Source organism: Myotis myotis, unplaced genomic scaffold (genome assembly GCF_014108235.1).
Source record: "Myotis myotis isolate mMyoMyo1 unplaced genomic scaffold, mMyoMyo1.p scaffold_m19_p_2, whole genome shotgun sequence".
NCBI lineage: Eukaryota > Metazoa > Chordata > Mammalia > Chiroptera > Vespertilionidae > Myotis > Myotis myotis.
In genome coordinates this window covers 156,108,259-156,134,007 of record NW_023416324.1, presented here as the reverse complement: position 1 = coordinate 156,134,007, position 25,749 = coordinate 156,108,259, and the positions used below count along the sequence as shown (strand labels likewise).

At 40.9% G+C, this 25,749-nt stretch overlaps 1 protein-coding gene across 2 annotated transcripts in view; it reads left to right on the top strand.

Annotated features, from left to right (window-relative positions):
• The window catches only part of IGSF11 (immunoglobulin superfamily member 11), a 125,139-nt gene extending 99,635 nt beyond the window's left edge, over window positions 1-25,504 (top strand). Inside the window, exons 2-7 of one of the 2 annotated variants that reach the window (XM_036352173.1) lie at window positions 8,111-8,274; window positions 9,722-9,929; window positions 12,948-13,103; window positions 20,223-20,345; window positions 21,215-21,281; window positions 23,204-25,504. In XM_036352173.1, the coding sequence (XP_036208066.1) occupies window positions 8,111-8,274; window positions 9,722-9,929; window positions 12,948-13,103; window positions 20,223-20,345; window positions 21,215-21,281; window positions 23,204-23,645 (1,160 nt within the window). In that variant the 3' untranslated portion in view covers window positions 23,646-25,504. Of the gene's footprint in view, window positions 1-8,110; window positions 8,275-9,721; window positions 9,930-12,947; window positions 13,104-20,222; window positions 20,346-21,130; window positions 21,282-23,203 lie in introns of both variants that reach the window. The other variant, XM_036352172.1, reaches the window with a different exon arrangement.
• Window positions 25,505-25,749: the final 245 nt, after the last annotated feature.

Sequence of the window (25,749 nt, the reverse complement as noted above, 5' to 3'; positions counted from 1 at the left end):
TCCCCTCCCTAGACGCCCTGCAAGGAAGAAACAATATAAAAGCAGCCACCAGGTGGCTCCCGACAACCAGCACGAATGTCAGCGGGGTGGATCCAGATCCAGGGCCTGCAAGGGTATCCCACCACTCACTTGGAGGGCTGATCACGTCCTGGTTCCTCCCTCCCTCACCCCTCCGCCCCTCGGGACCCCACCCATGCACGAATTCATGAACTGGGCCTCTAGTAGGTAATAATATCAGTTTTCTGAGATATGGTCTGTGGAAGACATTGGTGTGGTAGAAAACCTATTTTATTGGAAATCAGAAAATGCAGGTCTCAATCTTAAGACCTTTGCTATCTCTTTGGACCCTAGTATTTTCATGTGGAAATTGAATTAGATCAATTCAGCAGTGTGTATTTATTGAGTTTTTATTGAGTATTTACAGTAATGGAGAAATGCACTGTACACTAAGTGAAGGTCTTAAGTAATCACACTAATGAAAGTATGATTACGAGTTTGGATAGTGTTCAGAATGAAAGGAACAGTGCTTTATGAGACCCAGCCTAGGCTGAGGCTCTTCTATGAGAAGGTAATGCTTGAGCTGATATGAAGGACAAGTAGGAGGTCACTAAGTAAAGGGATTGGGCTGAGGAACAGAGCAAATCAGACAAAAGGAAACAGAGGACAGAGCAGAGGCTCTGACTGAAGAAGTCAAGAGAAATTTAGTCTGTAAAATGGACCAGATTTGATCAAGGATTGGGTTTGGGAGGTGATGAGAGAGTGAAGGAATCAAGAAAGATTTCTGAATAGAAATTGAGAACATGATGATTGGTCCAGCCACTCACTAATGGTAGGGGACACTCGAAAGGAGCCAGATAAATAGTGGGGGCAGGCACAGAGGGGAAGATCAAGTTTCATCTTGAACAAGTTGACTTGAGGTGCCTTTGAGATAGCTACATAGAGATGTCTAAAAGGCAGTTGGATATAAGAAGAGAGGTTTGTGGTTAGAGAAGTTTGAAAGCCATTGTCATGTATATAAGAATTGGAGCCATGATAATGGATGAGTCTGTAGAGAGAGTTCAGAATTAGAAGGCAGCCATTTAATAGCCATGCAGAGAAGGGTGAAACAGCAAAAGAGACAGAAGTTTTCTGTGATCTAGAAAGAAAGCTAGAGTAAATGATGCCATTGAAGCTAAGGGAAACATGTGTTTCAAGAAGGAGGGGGCACGGTCATTACTGTTCGATGCTCCTGAGAGTCCAAGAGTGATCACAAGAGTCGTGAAGGCATCAGGAGGTCTCTGGGAAACCTAGGGAGAACTCTATTTAAGAAGAGGTAGTGGCAGGGGTGCATTAGAGACCGAGTAGAGGAGTCTCTATGGAGAGAGTGAGTATGGACAACTCTTACGAAAAGATTAATGATATATCAGAGAGAGGGCAGTCGCTGGAGAGGACTGTGGAGTGGAGGGAGGGACGGATTTTTTTTTTTTTTAAAGTGGAAATACTTGAGGATGTTTCAATGCTACCAGGAAGGCTCCAGTGCAGTGGGAGAGATTGAAGCTGCACGAGAGGGAGCAGTCTCTGATAAGGTTGCTAAGGAGGCCTAGAGGATGGATTATAACATGTATGCTCAGATGAGTTCCTTTAATCTAACAGGAGAGAGGAAGAAGAGGATGAGGCAGATCAAAGCTGATTTGTAGCTTTGGAAGCAGGAAGTTGAAAGGGGGTTTCCATCTGATGGCTTGACATATAAGTCCATACTAGTTTTACATTTTGTGATTGTTTGATATAGTATTGATAATAATAACATGTATGGACTGATTTTTGTGTGCTGGTTATGTGGGGTATAATATATGATCTGCCGAAGCTGGTTTGGCTCAGTGGATAGAGCGTTGGCCTGCAGACTGAGGGGTCCCAGGTTCAATTCTGGTCAAGGGCATGTACCTGGGTTGCGGGCACGTCCCCAGTGGGGGATGTGCAGGAGGCAGCTGATTGATGTTTCTCTCTCATCGATGTTTCTGGCTCTCTGTCTCTCTCCCTTCCTCTCTGTAAAAAATCAATAAAATATATATAAAAAAATATATGATCTGTATAGATACATTCTTAGGATTTGAATCCAGGACTTACCATTTCCTATGTGTCCTTGAGCTGGTTTTGATTCTCTCTGGGTCTCAGTTTCTTCTGTAAAATGGGGATAAGATACATTATAGGATTAAATGTAGAAGTGTATGTATATGTTTATGTATAGTGCTTAAAGTGGACTTGATATTTGGCCAGTGTGCCCTAAATGTTAGCTAGCAATAGCCCAACGGTAGTATTCATCATCAGCCATCAGCATCTGGTACTGTCCTTATCATTTCCTTTGGATGATGTGCTGGTGGTATTTAGCCCTGTTGAACAGATGAAGCAACAATCAGAGATTAAGTGATTTATTTGGAGCCACACAGCTAAATAGATGAAAGAGCCAGATTTCAAACTAGATCTGTCCAGCTACAGACTACACTTTTACAAGTTCTGAAAGCAGCTTATCTAGAATATTTCTTCTGTAGTTCCCTTGATACTTGTAAGTTCAGGATTAACCTTACATAAAGATGTGAAGTTGATGCAGCTGAAGTCGGTCTTTCATAGCTTCTCCCTGCCATCCCCCCACCCCAGAGGCTTGCTCTCCACCAGCAGACCTGCTCTGCTTTCCCCAGGTCCCACCCCTGTCCTGCAAAGCTACTCTTCTGAAATCCTTCCATATAATGGTAGTTTTCTTCCCCATCTACATCTTTCTCATTCATTATTAGTTTACGAGAGGCCCGGTGCACAAAATTCGTGCACGGGCGGGGGGGTGGGGGGTGGTGTTGTCCTTCACCCCAGCCTGCACCCTCTCGCAATCCGGAATCCCTCTCACAATCCGGGACCGCTCCTAACTGTTCACCTGCCTGCTTGCCTGACGGCCCCTAACCACTCTGCCTGCCTGATCACCCCTAACCACTCTGCCTGCCTGCCTGATTGCCCCTAACCTCTCTGCCTGCCTGATCACCCCTAACCACTCGCCTGCCTGCCTGATCGCCCCTAACCATTCACCTGCCTGCCTGATTGCCCCTAACCGCTCGCCTGCCTGCCTGATCGCCTCTAACCACCTCTGCCTCAGCCCCCACTGCTGTGATTTTGTCCAGAATGATGTCCGGAAGGTTGTTTGGCTGTCCAGTCTAATTAGCATGTTACACTTTTATTATTATAGATATTGGCCATTTTTTACTTTTAAAATTTGTATCAAAGATTGTATGAGTTCAGTTGGAAATGAGTGATTTGAGGGTGGAGGATATATATTCTCCTGGGGAGGTTAAGTGGAGAACATTCCCTTCCTTGGAGTATGATCAGAAGCATGAAATGATGGAGGTTTTGTCACCAGTTTGGCTTTTACACTTATTCTTAAAAACATCTCCATGGCATCCTATATAATAAAAGGGTAATATGCAAATAGACTGAATGGCAGGAAAACCGAACAACCAATCAAAGCGTAATATGCTAATGTATGCTAAGGCTGCTCAACCAGTCTCTATGACGTGCACTGACCACCAGGGGGCAGATGCTATGACTGGTAGGTTAGCTTGCTGCTGGGGTGCGGGCGATTAGAACTGAGCGAGATGGGTTGGATGTGTCCTGGAACCCTCCCGTGGTCCCTCCCCAGCTGGCCAATCTCCCACATCTCTCCCTGGTCCTGATTGTGCACCAGTGGGTCCCTCGGCCTGGTTTGCACTCTCTCGCAATCCGGGACCCCTTGGAGAGCTGGTTTCAACCCAATCCCGCAGGCCAGGCCGAGTGACCCCACTGGTGCATGAATTTGTGCACCAGGCCTCTAGTCTACACTAATAAAAGACAAACATGCAAATTGACCATACCTCTGCTATGCCTTAAGTCACGCCCACCAGCCAATCAGAGCCACTAAATGCAAATTTACCATACAATCGCTATGCCTTGAGCCACACCCACCAGCCAATCAGAGTGACTATATGCAAATGAACCCAACCAAGATGGCGGCTGGCAGCCACGGAGCTGGAACAAGCAGGAGGCTTGGTTGCCCCAATGATGGAGAAAGCCAAGCTTCCCGCCTGCTGCGGCTGGCTCTGAGCTCCACTCAAAGCAACAAAGTTTCAATTATAGAAGATAAATAAACCCCATATACCTGCTTTCAGCAGTCCATGGCCACGGAGCTGGAGTGAGCAGGAGGCTTGCGTTGCCCCTGGCGATAGAGGAAGCCAAGCTTCCCTCCCGCCCGCCCTGGCCGGCTCTGAGCTCCTCTCAAGGCTACAAAGTTTCAATTATAGAAGGTAAATAAATCCCAGAATAAAAAAAGAAAAAAGAAAAAAAAGGAGAGGCTGGGAGCCTCCATCGCCGGGGGGCGGGGGGAGGTTGGCCAGCCTGAAAATGGCCCTCAGCCCCTCACCCAGACTTGCCAGGCACCCCAGTGGGGACCCCCCCACCCTAAAGGGGGTGTGACCAGCCTGAAAACAGTCATCAGCCCCTCACCCAGGCTGGCCAAACCCCCCAGTGAGGGTCCCCACTGGGGGGGGGCTTGACCAGCCTGCAAATAGCCATCAGCTCCTCACTCAGCCTGGCCAGGCACCCCAGTGGGGACCCCCACCCTGAAGGGGGTGTGACCAGCCTGAAAACAGCCATCAGCCCCTCACCCAGGCTGGCCAGGCACCTCAGCGTGACCCCCCACCCCCCCTGACCCGGGACACCCTTCAGGGCAAACCAGCCGGCCTCCACCCGTGCACCAGGCCTCTATCCTATATAATAAAAGGGTAATATGCAAATTGACCCTAACAGCAGAACCACTGGGAATGACTGGTCACTATGACACACACTGACCACTAGGGGGAAGATGCTCAATGCAGGAGCTGCCCCTGGTGGTCAGTGTGCTCCCACAGAGGGAGCTCTGCTCAGCCCCAGGGCAGGCGATGGCTGCCGGCACAGCGGTGGTGGTGGGAGCCTCTCCTGCCTCCTCAGCAGCACTAAGGATGTCCGACTGCAGCTTAGGTCTGCTCCCTGCTGGTAAGTGGACATCCCCCGAGGGCTTCCGGGCTGCCAGGGGGATGTCTGACTGCCAGCTTGGGCCCGATCCCCCAGGGAGCGGGCCTAAGCCAGCAGGTGGACATCCTCCAAGGGGTCCCAGACTGCAAGAGGGCATAGGCCAGGCTGAGGGACCCCCCTGAGTGCACAAATTTTTGTGCACCGGGCCTCTAGTTTATAATAATCATTCTAACACATACTCCCTTAACCCACTTCTCCCTGATGATGCACTTGTTTCTCTGGTCAGCTGGTTCTGTGATCAAATTACCTCCCCGTTCTGCCTCTTAACACCCAAGGTTCTTCCAACTTTCCTTTTTAAAACTTAGAGACTTTCCCTAGTGTTGTTTAACCTAGAGACTTTCCCTAATGTCATAAAGTGCTTTGTATTCCACCTCAGATGGGGCTTGTTTTATGAAACATTTTATCCTGCAAATTTAACTCCTGAGAACACCATCAGACTGTATGTGAAGAACATGAAGTTCTATAGAAGGAAGGTGTTATGTACATTTATTTTTGTAAACTCAATGTCATCATAACAGTGTTCTACTGTGTTACTTCTTTTTGGGAGAATTGAGATTATACCACTCCAAAATAAAACAGTTTGAGATACTGCCATGGACCTAATGTATTTTTTGTGATTAGAATAGCTTCTTTGTTGGCTCTCCCTGACGGATTTTAATCTCCTGTTAGTCCCATATTGTTCTGTAGTCCCAGGGCGCAGGCATTCTTTTCAGAAGAGATAACAGTTGATTTTGGCTTCCCAGGAGTTGGCTCTGGTAAACCACTGCTTTCTTTCTTTTAAATTTTAATAGAAATATTGAAGTATAATTTATATTTCACAAAATTTACCCATTTAAAGTATAAAATTCAGCAGTCCAGTTTTAAAAGTTTTCCATAACCCTAAAAAGTCCTTGAACCTATTTGCATCAGTCCCTCCTCCCTCCACTCCAACCAATGTAACCACTGATTTGCTTGCTGTCTATAGATTTGTGTTTGCTGGGCATTTCATATAAATGGAATAATAAAGGATGCTGCTGTCTTTTGCATCTGATTTATTTCATTCAGCAAAATACTTTTGAAAGACTCATTATCCATGCTGTAACATGTATCAGTAGCTTGTTGCTTTTTATTTCTTGTGGTTAATTGTATGGATATTCCACATTTTGTTTATCCATTCACCAGTTGGTGAATGTTTTTCCATTTGGGGGTATGATATGAATAATGCTTTTATGAACATTCGCAGACAAGTCTTTGTGTACACATATATTTTTGTTTTATTTAGGTAGATTCCTAGGGATGGAATTGCCATGTTATATAGTAAGTTTATGTTAAACTACTTAAGAAACTGAAACTATTTTACATTCCCAGCAGCAGTGAGAGAGGCTTTCAGTTTCTCTACGTCCTTGTCAGTACTTGGTTTTGTCTTGGTTATAGCCACTACAGTGGGTGTGTAATGGTATCTTATTGTGGTTTTAATATGCAGTGTCCTAATGAGTGAATGTTGAGCATATTTTATCCATTTTAATAGGTTATTTGTCTTTTTATTATGGAGTTGTAATAGTTCTTTATATATTCTTTAAACAAGTCCTTTATTAGATATATGATTTACAAATGTTTTTTTTCTAAGTCTGTATCTTGGTGTTTTATTTTTGAAAATTAAATATTTTGAATTATACAAGCTTTACAAATTTTAATGAAGTCCAGTTACTAATTGTTTTCTTTTATGATTTATGGTTTTTGTGCTATGTTAAGACCTCTTTAACTAATCCAAGGTCACAAAGTTTATTTCTAGACGATTTATAGTATTAGCTTACATTTAGGTTTGTGTCACATTTTTTATTTTTAATACTGACCTGAAGATATGTTTATTGATTTTAGAGAGGAAAGAAGGGAGGGAGGGAGGGAGAAAGGGAGGAGGGAGAGAAGAGAGAGAGAGAGAGAGAGAGAGAGAGAGAGAGAGAGAGAGAGAGAGAGAGAGAAAGGGAAAGAGAGAGAGAGAAGGAGAAGACAGAAACATCCATTGGTTGCCTCCGGCACGTGCCCTGACCTAGTTATGTGCCCTGACTGGGGATCAGACCTGTAATCTTTTGGAATATGGGATGATACTACAACCAACTGAGCCACCTGGCTAGGCCTAGGTCTGTGGTACATTTTGAATTGACTTTTGTGTGTGCTATGAGACAGGTTCTGAGTTACTTTTTTTTTTTCATATTAATATTCAATTGTTCCAACACCATTTATTGAAAAAAACGATTCTTTCCCCCATTTAATTGTCTTGTACCATTGTTGAAAAGCATTTGACCATAAATATAAGGGCTTATTTAAAGTATAAAATTCAATTATTGGTGGTCTGTCCTTGTGCTAGTAGCACAGACTTGATCATTATAGCGCTATAGCAAACATTGTATGCACATAGTATGAATTCTCCAAATTATTTTTCAATATTCTTTTAGACTATTCTAGCACTTTCCATTTTCTTGTGTTTTAGTTTGTCAATATCAACAAAAAGCCTGCTGGGATATTGACTGGGATTGCTCTGAATCTATAGATCATTTTGGGGAAAATTGGCACTTTAACAATATTGAATCATCCAGTCCTCATGACCATTCCATAGCTGAACACTTATTTAGTCTTATTTGATTAATTTTATCAGCATTTTAGAGTTTTCAGGCTATAGTTCCTGCAGATATTTTTTTTAGATTTATGTATAAGCGTTTAATATTGCAGTTGTGCTAATACGATGCTTTTTTTAAAAATCAACCTTATTTTTCATCCCCATCACTGTGTCAAGTTTTGCTCAAACCCTGTCAGTTGAATTCTCCTATGTTATATTTGGCTACATACCAAATGATGTCTTACAAAATGGAATATGTAGCCTCTACTATTTTTCATTTGTAGTTACTAAGAGGTAAAGAAAGGGATGAACAGTTTCTATTACTTTTTCTCAGTGACTGGTCAGTAGTTGTTTAGTAAGACTGTCATAGTCTGTATATACTATTAATCACAAGAAAACACAGCTCTTTCTGTCCAGAAAGGATGGGCACATAACCTCCTGTCGGTTCTTCCGTAGGTGTCACGGTTTCCCTGGAAGTCTCAGAAAGCCCGGGGAGTGTCCAGGTAGCCCGGGGTCAGACAGCAGTCCTGCCCTGTACTTTCACTACCAGTGCTGCCCTCATCAACCTCAATGTCATTTGGATGGTCATTCCTCTCGCCAATGCCAACCAACCTGAGCAGGTACTTCTGTTCCATCTTGTGCTGCCTCTAGGATATTAATCTTTCCCGAGGAGGAGGGTAGGAAAGCATCCTGGGTACATGTTTGATTTCCAGAGAAAGGTGGCACGTTCAGTGTGCACCGCCTGTGCTGCTCTAAGTCCTACTCCTGCATTAAGTCAACTATCAGAAGAGACTTTTTAGAAAAATTAATAGATGTCAAGGAGATCTTTCTGAGAATTTTAGGCAGGAACCTGGAATTTCATTAAAAAAAAAAAATCACTGACAGGGAATGCCAAGGCTGATTATATACCAAAGCAAAATACATTTTGAAAGGCAAGGACTGAAACTAGTTGGATGAGAAAGTACTTTTTAAAGATTGTGATAATATTAAGAAAGTAGTACTTGAATTATTTGGCTAATTTTACAAGTATTTTAAACAAAGCCAGCTGGCATACTAGAGTCTCAAACAAATTAGGGTACATGAAAATAGAAGTTATTTCCTAATAAGGTGTATCAATTATAGGCAAAAGACCCATAATATGTGATAGCCACTGCAGAAAAGAATGCTCAGAAGATTAATGCATTGTGATTACGACTATACCTTCATTCCCAAAGTTAATTATTTCTGTTATGAAGCTTTCCTGCTTCAATAAACTTATCACCACCTAAAAATATTTGATAAGCTGAATTTTCTGAAGGGATTTGGGCTGGCAGGAAAGGGTGAGGACATAACCTCCTATTCATTCCTCTGTAGGGGAACAAATAGATTTAATTGGAACTTCTTGAATTTCTTTAAACTATGGAACTTGTGTAATTGGACTGAGCCTTTGAGATCATTTTGTTCAACTTCATCATTTTAGGAGTCAATGATTGAGTCAAACAGGCAAAGAAAGACTTGGCCATGGTTACGCAAACATTTACTGGTAGAGTTGAATAGAACCAAGTCCCCCACTCTCAGACCTAAGGGCTTTTTGCAGCACCACTCCTCTGAGTCCCCTCCCATGAATAGTTAACTTTGATAATAGAAATTGATATAAGAACAACAATCATGGGCTTATAACTCTCCTTCCCTTTTATGACATTCATGTATATTCAATCATTACCTGTGATCTATTTTGTGACCTAGTAAGCACGAGAATAGCAGTGCTCATTAAAATTTTTTTTTTTTAATTTGGATCTAATTTTTTGAACTAGTAAAAATATTTATGGGCTGATAATAGCATAGCGTAAAGATGTTTTCTTCATTCTGATGAGTTAGGTAAGGAAATAACGTTATTCTAATTTGGTATGTAAGAATTTAGAATCCCTAGATACTTACAGACAGGTGTTATAGTCAGAACTTGGTGGCAACTCTGAGTTAGAAATAAAGTTTTCTAATGTTTAGTGCCGTCTAGTGTTTACGAGGTAGTTATAGTTATGTGTCCAGGAGATGCAGTGGCCAGTTCATTGACGTTGCTTTCTTTTGCAGGTCATTCTGTATCAGGGTGGACAGATGTTTGATGGTGCCCCCCAGTTCCATGGCAGGGTAGGATTTGCAGGCACCATGCCAGCCACCAATGTCTCTATCTTCATTAACAACACTCAGCTATCAGACACTGGCACCTACCAGTGTTTGGTTAACAACCTTCCCGATAGAGGGGGCAGGAACATTGGGGTCACCGGTCTCACAGTCTTAGGTGAGTGATAGCAAATGTCCCAAGCACTTGGACTTTACTTACAAATCTCCTCTCAAGCACGTTTACTTCTGCCTGTCCTACACTCACAGTCCGCTTGTGGCCTTCTCCTGTCAGCTCTCCGCCCAGCCCACGTACTCTCTGCTTCTCCGTGCTTCTTAGTCCCCCCCACCCCCGCCCCCCGCCACACTCCATTTTAGTAGCTCTCTAAAGTTCACTTCCTGGATAAAGATGATATACAATACTATCGCAAGTGGCCTCTCACTTTCCTTAGGATTCTGCAGGATGGGATGTATCGTTGAGAGCAAGTTAAATCAAGAATTATTTATGAGTATGAAGCGGAAGTTTCAGCCCATGTAAAAATAGTTAACTACTTCATCATGTCTATGTAACTCTGAGTAGGCTCACCAATTGTTGGTTTACACTTCTCATCCTGGCAAGATTTTAATAATACCGCCTTTCACTCTCAAAAATATCCTTATTTAAATAATAAGTTATACGATCAATTTGGTCTTAATACGAAGACCAAATAGATTAGGGCCTTTTCCAAGGTTATATAGACAAGAAGCACAATAAAGTTTAGATTAAAATATAGGTCTCTTGACTCAAATTAGTATTCTTTCCATTATACTGGCAAGTTAGACTATCGAATACTTAATTATATCCACTCTCAACCATGTTTTATTTCTCAGTTCCACTGCCTCTGAAGTAAAACACTGCCTCTGAAATAGATGCTTATGGCAGAAGTGGCTAAGTGCAGTTCATTTGGGGAGACCGAGGAAGTACTTAGAAAAGGCTGATGCTTTTGAAGGTCCTTCATCCTACTCGAGTCTCAGAACTTGCTCCCATGCTCCTTGGCAAGCTCTCTCCCCATCCCTTCCATTATTGAGTCACTTGAGGATACCAGTGCCGGGGGTTCTTAACATTTTCCTTCCTTGGGTGAGAATATGCCAGTGATGGCGAACCTATGACACACGTGTCAGAGGTGACACGCGAAGTCATTTTTTTTGGTTGATTTTTCTTTGTCAAATGGCATTTAAATATATAAAATAAATATCCAAAATACAAATCTTTGTTTTACTATGGCTGCAAAGATCAAAAAATTTCTATATGTGACACGGCACCAGAGTTAAGTTAGGGTTTTTCAAAATGCTGACACGCCGAGCTCAAAAGGTTCGCCATCACTGGGATATGCTGTAGCCTTGGTGCCTTGTCCTCCCAGTTTTCAAACAGAGTAAGAAAACTAAGAGCCAGGTTGGAGAATTCTATCCTAGAAGTATCATTTATTCTAATATTTTAAAATTGGAGGCTTTTAGATACTCTTGAGTACTGAATACTTGGAATTTAATACTATTTTGATGCTTATGCCTGTAAGTTAGATAACTAGCTTCCCACATTCTCCAAGTTTATTTTTTTCCTTTTTTTAAAGGGAGGAACAAAGCCTTTAATTTATTGTATAGTTAATGCTTCCTTCAAAGAATTATGTTGGTTTCCCCTCATAGCGTCACAGTGGCAATGTTGAAGGCACTAAACTGAGGCGTTTGGTTTATCCTATCATAGCAGGTAGGGTACCCTGAGATTTTTTTACTCTTCCTACCTATAGGTTACTCTCATTGTTCTCTTTCCCTCCACCCACCTTCTTTCCGGGTTCTTCTGTACTGCATTTATTTTTCTTTCTTTCTTTCTTTCTTTCTTTCTTTCATTCATTCATTCATTCATTCATTCATTCATTCATTCATTCATTTTTGCAAGATAGAACACATTTACTGGAAAGCATTACAAGTACATCATTACTTGGACTTGATCTCTACTGCCTCTAGTTCCTAATAAGGAACTCCAAGCCTTGGGCTTACTTTCTTTACATTTTTTTGCTTGCTTGTTTTTTTGTGTGTTTTTTTTTGTTTGTTTGTTTTTGTTTTGTTTTTTTGCTATGAATCACCACCTTCTTCTTTTAGTGTTTTTTCCCCCAGTAATTTTTTATTTCATGATCTTTGTGTCCTCATCCGCCTTCATGACTAGAAAATGTGCACTGTATTACTGTCAAGTAGTAGGTAGACTTGAACCTTACCATAACTTCCCCTACCACAAAGCAGCTTAGGTATAAAGGAGGTCTGCCTGGTTTTTGTTTGTAAAGTGATAAAGGACCTTGCTGAGGGGATCTTAGCCAGAGTGGAGCTGGCAGGGTAAGTGGTCGCTCTCCCTCGAGATACCTTCTCTACAAGTGGCCTCTTTCAGTAGTGAAAAAAATTAGCTGTGGTAAAATACATGTAACATAACATTTACAGTGCAGTTCAGTAGTGTTAAGTACATTCCCATTATTGTGCAACCAATCTCCATAACCACTTTCACTTTGCAAAACTAAAACTCTGTACCCGTTAAACAACCTGCCACTCTACCCCCAGCTGATGGAGACCACTGTTCTACTTTCTGTTTCTATGAATTTGATTACTCTAGATTTCTCATATAAGTGGAATCATAATTTGTCTTTGTATGACTAGCTTATTTCACTCAGCATAATGTCTTCAAGGTTCATCAATGTTGTAACGTGTCAGAATTTTCTTATTTTTCAGGTCTAAATAATATTTCATTGTATGTATAACTACATTTCACTTACCCATTCATCTATCTATAGACACTTGGGTTGTTTCCACCTTTTAGTATTGTAAATAATGCTGCTGTGAACATACATATTCAGCAGTGTTTATAAAGGCAATATGTTGAGCAAAGGATCTCAAGAATTCTTTTTAGGAAGCAGGGTGAAAGCAAGTCCATAAGATACCTTGAAAATGTGGCCAGAGAGTGTAGCCCCTTTTACATACTTGTTCCCTGCTAACTGAAGTTGTAGGCACCTATGCCCAAGCCCTGTGAATAGTACATGACTGTCACAGGCTTCACTCAGGTAGTCTCCTGGTATGTGTCCCAAAAGCAGTGAGGTTCTAGTGAACTGAATGTTGGATCTCACCTCTGTCATCGTTTGGCTTGTAGTGATTGATACTTTGTTGCTTATTCTTCCTATTATAGTTCCCCCTTCTGCCCCTCACTGCCAAATCCAAGGATCCCAGGATGTGGGCAGCGATGTTATCTTGCTCTGCAGCTCTGAGGAAGGCATTCCTCGACCAACTTACCTTTGGGAGAAGTTAGACAATACCTTCAAACTACCTCCAACAGCCACTCAGGGTATGTAGAGCGTTGCTTTACTGATTTAATTAGTTATTGTGGAAAATTTCGGTTCTAAGACTCACAAAGTAATAGCTTTCATAGATTTTAAAAAAACACAGTATTTGTAACTGCTGAAAAAGCTATCTGGATCATTTTGTGTTTTCAACTATAAAGAGAACAAAACATTTTATTATATCTTCTCACTGCTGGTTTTATGAAATGTAGATTATTCAGTGGTAACTATATATGGAAATTCTGTTCCATCATAGTGAAGATTTTAAAGTAGCTCAATGGTAGCTTCTTTGTATTGTTAACTGTAAGATAATCCTTGAAGTTCATCGCTGAGAATCCACTTCCTATTTGAGACGCAACTGCCTACTTTAGTATGAGGAACATCTGCATGTCCATGGAAGGGCTAATCATCCTGTTTGCAGCCTCATGCCTAATTAGAGGAGGAAGATGGGAAAGAGAACAGGAAAAGGCCCCGCCGATCATCCAGGAGTTGATCACACCAGACAGGTAAACATAGGGAAGGCATGCACATCACTGATGGTTTTCTACATGTTCATCCAGCTATTTATATTCGATACTAAAAGAAACACCCCTGAAAAATTGAGGAAAATGTATGAAATAAAATGAGGAAAATTATAGAATTATACATAAAATCTATTTAAAAAATGAGGAATTAGCAATCTCAGTGTTGCATCATCTATAATACAGAACATGTTTCCTGCAGCATTTTCAGGGAAGATGTAAAAATCTTAAAGAATTGGCAGTTAATGGAGAGATCTAAAACAACCTTAGTTATGCCTGAGTAGTATGAACAATGGAAAAGGAAAGTCCTAAGTTGTATGTGAAGTTAGACATATCAAAGAACCAGGACCACCAACTTCTTAAAGAGCTTGTAAGTTTTCTTCCAGAATCAAAACAGAAATATCCTGGGCCTCCCATCACCTTTAAGTTAACTTAGTCCAAATTTCATTATTTTAAAACATTTCTTTAACATAATATATTTGTTACTCTAATAATGATTACTGCAATATTGTTGTTCTCTACTGATTTTTTTTATTGGTTAAGTTTTTAGCCACACTGTGGGTTAAATAGCTTTATTTCTGTACTAACTTGTTGATCTCACCATTGTAAGTGGTATGTTTGAAATAGAACTTGTCTTCAAATCCTGAAATTATATTTAAATTGTAGGTTTTTCAGTGACAGTTTTCTGTGGTAGTTTACCTCTTTTGGCCTGTGTTGTCTTTTGTAAAATAAGGGAGTTAAACAGTATCTTGAAGATGATCTTGTCCATTTTAAGATTTTATGATTTATTTTATAACATTTCTTTGAAATACTGGGTTGAGTCTGGAATACAAATGAACATGTAAAAGTGGTTGTTTGTATATAAGTTGTGAAATATCTATAGAAAGAACTTTCCATACCTTTGTATCAGTCAAATTTTTTTAAAGATAGAAACATCAATGATAAGACAGAATCATTGATAGGCTGCCTCCTGCACACCCCCTACTGGAGATTGAGCCTGCAACCCAGGCATGTTCCCTTGATTGGAATCGAACCTGGGACCTTTCAGTCTGCAGGCTGATGCTCTGTCCACTGAGCCAGACCAGCTATGGCACATTTTTTGATATTTTCTTTGCAACTTGAATATTCTTTGATTCTTTGGGTATAAAAGAGAATTGGGATGCAAAGATGAAAATGTTTGTCTTTTATAATTCAAACTCTGGATCAGTTATCAGAATTACTTTAGATAATTTCATGTTTCATAATAATGCACATTATTATTTGGGGGTGTCAGTTCCCCGAACCTCTGTGTTGTTCAAGGGTCAACGGTAACTTTATAGTAGAGAGACCTGGTGGATACCACTTTAACCAGGTGATCAAAGTGAACATTATTATTGTTAGAAGCTCTTATGCTGTGCCTCCTAATATATACACTGAGAAGGACATAACATCATTGCTGTGGTATTCCTGTCAAAAACACAACCTGAACCCAATCAGGAGGAAACATCAAGCAAACCAAAGGGAAGACAAACTGTTGCAGGCGGGAAGAGACTAAGGAGATAAAACAATTAAATGCAGTGCGGAATTCTGAATTAGAATCTGGACAGAGGAAGAAATAGCCAAAAAGGACATTATTGGGACAATTGATGAAATCTGAGTATAAACTGTGGGTTAGACAATAACTGTTGTACCAATGTTAAATTTCTTGACTTGGGTGCTAGTCCTGTGATTGGGTGAAGAATGTTCTTAGAAAATACTAAGTACTTAGTTGTAAAGAGGGCCAATTCCTTCAACTCACTCTTTAAAACACACACACACACACACACACACACACACACACACACACAAAATATTTTTATTGATTTCAGAGAGGAAGGTATAGGGAGAGAGAGAGAGATGAGGAAGGAGAGTCATGGATCAGCTGCCTTCTGTACTCCCCCCACTGGGGACCTAGCCTGCAGCCTAACTCAGCATGCGCCTTGACTAGAAATTGAACCTTGACCTCCTGATTCATAGGTCAATGCTTAACCACTGAGCCACCATGGCCGGGCTTCAACTCTTAAATGGCTTATGAAAATATTTATATGCTTAGTGAGAAAATTATAAACCTAATAGGGCAAAATATGAACAGTTGTTGAATCTGAGTAGATGACATACAATATATAGAGTTCCTTGTGACAGTCTTGCAACTTTCTGTACGTTTAAAATTATGTCAAAATAAAAGTTACCCAAAAGTTGTCCTCATATAGTTCATATGTGGATAGTCAAGAGATGAGTAGATTTAGAACCAGTATCCTAGGAGGTACACTTCATTTTCATATGGAAAAATAATTGTGGATTCAGTATTATCCTTTTGGTATATACTTTCGAATTCTAAGGTAAGTGAAAACTGTATTTAAGGTCAATATTATTTCAAGCAAAATGTAGCCCTTTGGTCTGTGCTTCTAAGGCTTGTACAACTGGCCCAGGTTCCACTAAGTGGAAGCATAATGCCTGAGACAGTTCAGCAGCTTCTACATCAGGGATCTCAAGCAGGGACAGTTCCACTGGGCAATGTTGGGAGATGTTGATTGTCAGAGCTGGGAGGAGGTGCTACTGGCAGCTCATGGGCAGAGGCCGGGACTGCTGCTAATAAGCGTCCTATGATGCATGGGACAGCATCCACAATGAGGAATTATCCAGACCAAAATGTCAGTAAGTGAATTACATGAATAGATTTTCAAACATTGCACCATCCTTACATTTCTGAAATAAAGTCTGTTTGTGATTATTTTTAAACAAATTGCTCCATTCAGAATCCTAATATTTTAATGGAATTTTTGCATCTGTGATCATAAGTGAGGAGAATGGCCTATGAGTTTTCTGCCTTCTATTGTCCTTGGTTCAATTTTAGTATCACATTATACAGTGGCCTCAAAATGAGTTGGGCTGCTTTTCTTCATTTTCTATTTTCTGCAACAGTATGAATAAGATAGAGATTATCTGATTATTTTATAGAATTTGCCTAAGCTTTGCCTTGCTGTTATGTTTTGTTGGTGGATTTTTGACTATTGATTCAGTTTCTCTAATGGTATAAATTTATTTTTATTTTTCTGTACCTGTTTTTCTAGTAAATTTTTTTTGTTAAGTTTATATACATGTCAGCATCAAATTGTTTCTGTATACAAAGCTGAAGAGTGTATCTTAGAGGGTAGGTTCTGGAGTTAGAGGATGTGGTTGGAATCTTGACTTGAAAAACTACTGGCTATGTTTTCCCCATTGTGGCTTTCTTTGGTTAATTCTTGCCAGCATGTTTCAGGTGTCCTTGCTTTATGTTTTAGGTGTATCTCCTGTATATAGCATGTGTCTAGATTTAGTTGGTTTTCAGTTTGCAATTTGAGAGCCTTTGTCCATTGTTTGATTACATCCATTTATATTGTGATTATGGATAAATTTAGATAGATTGCTAATATTTTGTTTTATATTTTATCCTCCCCTATACCTTCTACTGATTATTTCAGTGTTGTTTTTTGTTTTGTTTTTTATAAATTATGCCTTTTTCCTTCATGGCTCCTAAGGAATCCTGTGTTGTCCTCATCCTTTTACATATAATTGAATAGCACAGTGGAGAGAGATGATGAGCTCTCCTTCTTGCTGAGAACTCTGCAGAACTTGGTGTGGAGATCACAGATGGAGCATGAGGGTATCTTAAGCATCACCATAGTCCAGCACTCACATGTTACAGGGAGAAGCCTGAGGTCTGGGGAGGACACGGCTTGCCTAGGGTCTGTGGATAGAAAGAACTACTGTTCCTCTTCTGTGTTAGGGAGCCTCAGGCATCTTGATTCTCCTTCCTGAACTTCCCTTGTCGACCCCCTCCCCAGTGAGAGTGTTTCCATAATTCTCCTAGGAGTGTAACAAAGTCTTCACCCACTGAAGTTGCTGAATGAACAGGCACTTATTTTTCTCTTTATCGTTCTGACTGAAGACAAGAGCAAGTCCCGTGGGATGTACTCCCTGTTCTTAAAAAATTAAGGTTATCACAACTGTATTTGTTTTTTTGTACATTCTTCCATTCTTGAAAGATGTGTGTGTATGTACATACATAGATATAACCCTTATTCTGTACAACTACTTAAGGATAGCGTATTATGGAAGGTAGAGAGCCATAAATGCAATTAGACATATTATTGCCTGGCTGGTGTTGCTCAGTGGTTGAATGTTGATCTATGAACCGGAAGGTCATGGTTTGATTCCCCATCAGGGCACATGCCCAGGTTTCAGGCTCGATCCCCAGTAGGGGGTGTACAGGAGGCAGCAGATCAATGATTCTCATCATTGATGTTTCTGTCTCTCTCTCCCCCCTTCCTCTCTGAAATCAATAAAAACATACTTAAAAAATTAAAGAGACATCGTGTCTAATGGAGGAGACACATATAAAGATACTAGAGGCCTGGTGCATGAGTTTGTGCATGGGTAGGGTCCCTTGGCGTGGCCTGCAGGGATTGGGCCGAAACTGGCAATCCAACGCTGCTTGCGGCTCCTGCGTGCCGCTCCCTCTCATCCCTGCCCTGCTGTACCTGCCACGGGCTTGTGCCCAGTCAGTCCTCATTGGGAGAGGCTCATGTGATTCTATGTAATCTATAATAATCTATAATAATAAAAGGGTAATATGCTCATTGGACCGGATGTCATTCCAGATGTCTTTCCTGACAAAGCCAGGGCCGGAGGGAAGCCAGCCTGGTTCCCAGGTGCCTGTGGGTGGCCCGAGCGAAGCCAGCCCAGGTCCTGGGTGTCTTCCGGTGGCTGGAGGAGGGAAGCCGGTGCCGGCAGCTGGGGGAAGGAAGGCCTACTCTTGTATGAATTTTCGTGCATCAGGCCTCTAGTGTTAAGGAAGGGGATCCAAATATCACATTATTCAGATATTTCCCACTAATGTTCATTGCTATTCTCCAGTGTTTGAATATTTGCCGTAGACTTCAGTTCTTTGTAAATGCTTCAACAGCAGAAATGCAAAGAGAAGGAGATGGGAATGTTGCTGTAGAATACACTGACATGTAAACAGAAATGGATTTAAAATCGGAATTGGCAAAAGGGATATCTACTTCAATGGCAAAATCAGACCAAAGAGACAAAACATTTTCAATGTTAAATAAAAGAAATGAGCCAGTACGAAATGGATGTACCCTAACATCTGCCTTGAAGGTGCTTTGGACCTTCTCTTAATGGGCATAGGTTCTCTTCCTGTCCATTCTCCGTTTATATCTTAATTCAGCATTACCACAAAAATTAAATAAAATTTTCTACCTCTGGAAAATTTGGCATGAAACAAAGATCAAGTCTATTGAATAGTGCACTTAATGCTGTATTGTTTTAAAATTTTCTTTTAGAATGACAGAGCTTAAATATTAAGTATTTCTGATACTACCTTTGAGTATTTAAATAGACTTTAATTTGGCATTTAGTTTTACTGTTTTTTATTATCAAATGTTTATATCAGTTTGAGATCATGTTTTACATATTATTGAAATGTATTACTTTGCCATAGTATATTCATAAGCCATCCATTTATTATTATTTTGTACAGAATACCTGTGAACTTTTATGGAAGAAATGACTTTATTATGATTATTAATTATTTAAAAATACATAAGTCATATAAAAATATAGAGTGATTTATGATTTGTGAATGCCTATCTCTCAACCTCAAATCCTGAGCTACTAGTCTGTATTGAAAATTTGGAGACATTCAACATTTTCCTTATGATTTTTTTCTTTTGATTTCTTTTTTTTATGATTCAGAAAAATTTAAATTTCCCAAGCAATGCCAGGAAGGATTTTTCCTTGGCAAGCATGATCAGGCACCATACTAAGCTTGTCCCATCCGTTATCTCCTTTAGTCCTCATAGAGACATGATGTAGAGGCATGTTGGTAGCTCCATGTCACACATGAGGAAACAAAGACATAGATGAAGATGAGGTAACACATTCGGGACCACATGTGTTAGGGCAGATTGCAGCCCAGGCGCTCTGAGCGTAGAACACATGCAGAAGTGGTCTGGAACGGAGCAGAGAGGATGGAAGTGGAAATGTACACCTTTACTTCTGTCTACCTCGGAAGGGCACTTTAGTCCAGCTGCATAGCGTACATGGGACGGTGTTGCTGCCAGCTAAAACCGAGTGGGGTGCAATGTCATGTGTGCTTTCAAATTATGGTTCCACACTGTTGAACTTTCCCTATTCTTTAAAAGAAAGCAGACAAAAAGAACATTTATTTTCTAACTCCATTTCAACAAATTGCTCCCATCCCAGAGCAGGCCAAGTGAAGTGAAGGACTGAGGAACCAGCCCACCGCCTTTCTGATAGGCCATGTGCTTGTCCCTGATTCAGTCCGGTGCTTGCTGATGAGCTGCTCCCGGCTCCGCTCTGCGTTGCCTGCACAGACAGCCCTGTGCATCTACAGATCTTTAACACGATGTCCTGATGTGGGTCTTTAAAATTCATGAAAAAAAAAATCTCTGCCAAAAAAAGAAAGCTTATTGATACTTCTTCCGTGTTTATTTTTATAGTCTTATCTTCTGCTGATTTCTTTGGTTTTCTTATTTTTGTCCTCTAAATCCTACTTGATTGCTATTTTTCTGGCAGACCAGGTCCAAGGAACAGTCACCATCCGGAACATCAGCGCGCTGTCTTCAGGTTTGTACCAGTGCGTGGCTTCTAATGCCATCGGAACCAGCACCTGTCTTTTGGATCTCCAGGTTATCTCCCGTAAGTATGTAACATTCCGATATCCACTTTGGGTCTGAGACTGGGAATGAAGAGAGATGCTGACTTGTTTTTAAGGTTGTTTAAAGATTAAATAGAAATTTGTTTGTTTTAATCATTATTGAAAATATTTTATAAGTGTATTAGTGTATTTTTCAGCTTCAGCAATATGACATCTTCTCTATGAAAAAATGTCTTTCTCCCCAGAATCAGTAGAATCGAATCAATTCTGATGGTATAATGCTATAGACATTATACAGTTTGTGATGATCTATGGCCATGGTCAAGACAAGACCTTCTTGTATTTTCTCCAAATTTCTCATAGCAGCTTAATTGTTGAATGCCCCGATCATAAATAAGGAGTACAGAATTTTTCTCTTCATTTGAGAATTCTGGGTTATTAGAATTCTAGTTGCAAAAGGGAGTGATCTATTTGGAATGGGCTGATAAGTTAGCTGACAGATTGCTAGGTTCCTGTGGGGCAGGTCGGGTAGGTAAGATAGGCACCATCTTTTTCCTGCTCTGCTGTAGGTAGGTGTGGCTCTCCTGAAGCTGAGTCAGGTAACTGTTCATTCCCTGAATAACTGCGAGCCTGCTGTGCCTCAGTCCTAGCACTGGGATACAGAAAGTTAAGGGAGGTTTAACTTTATATGGATGCAATACTTTAGGCAGTTTTGTACATTTTAAGGAGATTTTCTAGTGAACTTAGTTTATAAAGTTGCATGGGTACATACTATTTCTCTCTCTTTTATTTTGTTGTTTAAATACACCTTACATATATTTTGCAGCGCAGCCCAGGAGCGTTGGACTAATAGCTGGAGCCGTTGGCACTGGTGCAGTTATTGTCATTTTTTGCATTGCACTAATTTTAGGGGCATTCTTTTACTGGAGACGCAAAAATAAAGAGGAGGAGGAAGAAGACATTCCTAATGAAATAAGGTTTGTGTGTCAGATCATTTGTCCCGCTTAGCCAGTGTCTATATTTCCATTCATTTTGGGAAACTAAGATTTCTTTGCTTATCTTACGACTGTGATGGCCAACATAGTTAAAATGGCTAAAGGATATTTTCTTGTATGTGCTATCACTTTTCCTCATGGTGCTAGTCAGCTTTCTCTGCGGGATCATGAAAGGGGAGGACTAGGAGGACACAAGAGAAGAATGTGCCCTTTCTCTCCCAGATCTCCAGGGCTACTGGGGTCAGGTGGCTGCCACAGTAGAAAAGTTAGATTAGAACATGTGTTTAGCATTGACACATAGTGTAGATGAGACCATAAAGCACGAAGGAATATGATCAGAGCATACCTGTACGCAGATAGGCCACAGCACTATGGCTTGGTGTGAAAGACAGTTCAGTCAAGAATATAAACATCTTAAGAAAACAATGTCAAATGATCTTTAAAGAAAAGTGACTCGCCGAAACCGGTGTGGCTCAGTGGATAGAGCATCGGCCTGCGGACTGAAAGGTCCCAGGTTCGATTCCGGTCAAGGGCATGTACCTGGGTTGCAGGCACATCCCCAGTAGGAGATGTGCAGGAGGCAGCTGATCGATGTTTCTCTCTCATCGATGTTTCTAACTCTCTATCTCTCTCCCTTCCTCTCTGTAAAAAATCAATAAAATATATTTAAAAGAAAAAAAAAAGAAAAGTGACTCTTTTTTTGTTGTTAATCCTTGCCAGAGGGTATTTTTCCCATTAATTTTTTTTTAGAGAGCATGGAAGAGAGAGGGAGAGAGAGAGAAAGAGAGAGAAACATTGATGTGAGAGAGACACATCACTTGGTTGCTTCCTGCACGTGTCCCAAACAGAGCCAGGGAACAAACCCCAACCCAGGCACATGCCCTTGACCAGGAATCGAACCAGTGACCCGATGGTCCACAGGCCAGTGCTCTAACCACCTAGTGACATTGGCCAGGACAAGAAAAATGATTTTTGGCATATGGTGGAAATAGGAAGGTTCAGGCTCAGAATGAGATCGCATCGTATCATATCCTTACTGAAAAAGCTATCACCTCCTCACATAAACTATTTTTGCTCTTTACCCAACCCTGCAGACTTGCAGATATTCTTATATTAATTGTCACCCCCATTTGATCAGAGATTTATTGACTATCTGAGCTGTGTCTATTTTACATGAAAGATCTAGTGGAATGATAGTCAATAACTGTTAAATGAATTAACCTCTTAAATTAAATTAATGACTTCTCTTAGCATCTTCTAATTCTTAAGGGTTTATGTATGCAGGGACAGATTTCATCCCAGCATAACATTACTGAGGAAAACTTCTTTTCGGCCGACCACAATGGTCTCTCAGACCCCAAAGTGCAATAAGATCAGGCCTATTCTAACCATTTCTTGAAGTTCTTCACACCCACAGCTTAGTTTCCTGGCCATGTTATAGCAGCTAGCTCAGCAGCATTCTTCACAGACTATTTTCCTATTTAGAGCAAATGCATCGACACACACACACACACACACACACACACTCACACACACACACACGCACACACACACACACACTCACACGCACACACACACTCACACACACACACACTTACACATACACGCACACACGCACACACACTCTTACACACTTACACACTTTTTTTTTGTTATATTGGAAAACACAAGTCTTTGAGAGATTTGAAATGTCCTTTTGTAGTCTTGGAGACTGAGAAGCTGAGGAAACATTTCTAGGGCATTGTCTCAGAGGGAATGAATGTTAAAGCCAAGGCCACCAGAGCTGCTGTGGCCTTTCCTGAGGATTTGTATTTCACAGACATGTTATCCTTAATGTAGAAGAAAGTCCTGGTAGGTAAACCTGAAGGAAATCCCAATGACAGCTTTATTCTGTTCCTTTTCAGAGAGGATGATCTTCCACCTAAGTGTTCTTCTGCCAAAGCATTTCACACCGAGATACCCTCCTCTGAGAACAACACATTGACCTCCTCTAATACCTACAACAGCCGATACTGGAGCAACAATCCAAAAGCTCATAGAAACACAGAGTCATTCAACCACTTCAGTGACTTGCGCCAATCTTTCTCCCTGCACTCGGGCAATGCCAACATACCATCCATCTATGCTAACGGGACCCACCTGGTCCCAGCTCCACATAGGACTCTGGTAGTGACAGCCAACAGAGGCTCATCACCGCAGGTCATGCCCAGGAGCAATGGCTCGGTCAGCAGGAAGCCTCGGCTGCAGCACACACATGCCCACACCATCAGCCAAGCAACGCTGGAGCGAATTGGCGCTGTCCCGGTCATGGTGCCAGCCCAGAGTCGGGCCGGGTCCCTCGTATAGGACATGAGCAGATAGTGTTCAGAAAAAAGCCAGTGTGATGCCCCATACACAGGGTGGGGGTGGTGGATGAGTGCGGGGAAAGAAACACTTTCCTTATCACGATACTAGTAAAAAGCACAGAAAAGAAAGTTAATGCTGTTACCTGGCCACTGAGATTTGTGAAATGAGCCAGAATGTCTGTCCCGAAGACTTGTTTCTCCGCCTCCGATGTCCCGGGATCCTAGTCAGTAAGCTGGATCTCAAAGATGTGCCAAGCCAAGGGAAAGATGTGAGCAGAATAGCACGTGAAATCTACACTGCAGTCCAGATGGGTTTGTTCTCTAGCTCATGCCTAAATCTTTCAAGAGACTCAAGTGCCAGATGGAGTTTAAATAATGACATTATTTTAAAAGATAGGCGTCTTTAGAAAAGTAATGAACATCTTCCTATCCCCTCTATACATAGAGGGCAAAGGGCATGAATGGTTAGTATCTGTCCCTACATCACAGAATCAAAACTTTTTACACAAGCAGAATTCAGTAAGAGGTGGTGGGGGGGAACAAAAGAAACTTCTTTGAGAAGCCGATTCATAGTTCCTTATTTCTGAACCATGAATTTCATATTTGGAATATTGCTCTATGGACAGATTCTTGCCTGTCTAGGTTTTTCTAGGGTCTGCTACAGATCCATGACAATTACTGTTCATTATTTCCCGGGAAAGTATTTTTTTAAAAGAAATGTATTGGTTTTTTAAAAATACATGGAGGCATTGGACTAGGAAATAAAAGACTGTTGCTAGTTAACACCACAGTCAGTGACTATTCACTGGGCCCCCGGAGGGCCATCAGGAAAGAGCGAGGCAGGCAGGTCCAGGGACTGGAGCATCCCTGGCGGCCTCTCGGAGCAGGGCGTCCGGGGTGCCTTGCTCTCACACCAGGTCATTCCTAATGAGGGCAGCACCTGATGCCTTTTGTGCTGAGGGAGATAACTTTCTCCTTGTTTGACAAGCAGAGGTTAGTAGGTTGTTACAGGGCAGGAGTTGTTTTGTTTTTCTTCAAAATAATTATTTTTGTGAAAGATGGTACTGAGACCGAAAGGATGTGTCTTCAGGTATGCTCCTGGGAGGGTCTGCCCTGTATTTGTCAGAGCTCAGGGTTGCAGTTGTGTCCAAATGCATTTTATGCCCCTGTAAAGAGACTCCTTTTGTGATTAATTACCCGGTGTGGCCTTAGAGTTCACCCGGTAATTACAAACTCCCCCCTCTGTTTTGTGCTCTGTAGATAGGGTCCTACTTGGATTGGTGACTATCTTGCCTTAATCACACTATAAGCAGCACACAAATGTTTTCTTCCCAGACTTTTCCCTAAATTAGTTACGATCCTGACCCCCGTGATTCCATAGGAGCATCTTTTCTTTTCCCGGTATTGTCTCTTACTCCCTCATCCCACTATGCTTTTTGCTCTGTTTTCCTACAAGCATAGTTACAACAGGGCATGGCCTCCTCATGTTCAGACTTCTTTGACGAAATGGAAACCAACAGCTGCTGCCTACACTATTTTTCCAAGAGGGCTAAGATCAGAACCTAACCATTCCGATACTGATGAAAACTGAATTTACTTCAGCATTGCTTATTTTTTTCATTTGATGGTTCTTGACTTTGTAAAAAAAATTTAAATAAATGAATGTCTATCCTTTTTAATAAACACAAGTGTGAAAATACTATGACACAGAGATGATAATATCAGATGTTGTTTAGAAAGCATTTATCTTGCATTTCTTTATTTCTAATTATCTAAAATTTAATAAAAGTTTATTCATATAAAAACAAGTTGTCATTAATTATCATAATACTAATGAATGGATGATTTTGTATTCCCCTTAATTTTATAAGCATTTTCCATTCTGTTAGATAGTATTCATAATCATTTTAATGAGTATATAATATTCCAAAAATTACTTTCATTGTTAGAAATTTAATTTGGGTCCAGTTCTTACATGTGTGATTATAGATGTAATGACCTTTCTCATTCATTGAGCTATTTTTATATTTCATATTTCCTGCTTTTTCAGCCCTGGATCTCTATCACCTAGAACAGTGCCTAAAATGGGTGTTGAGTAGACAAAT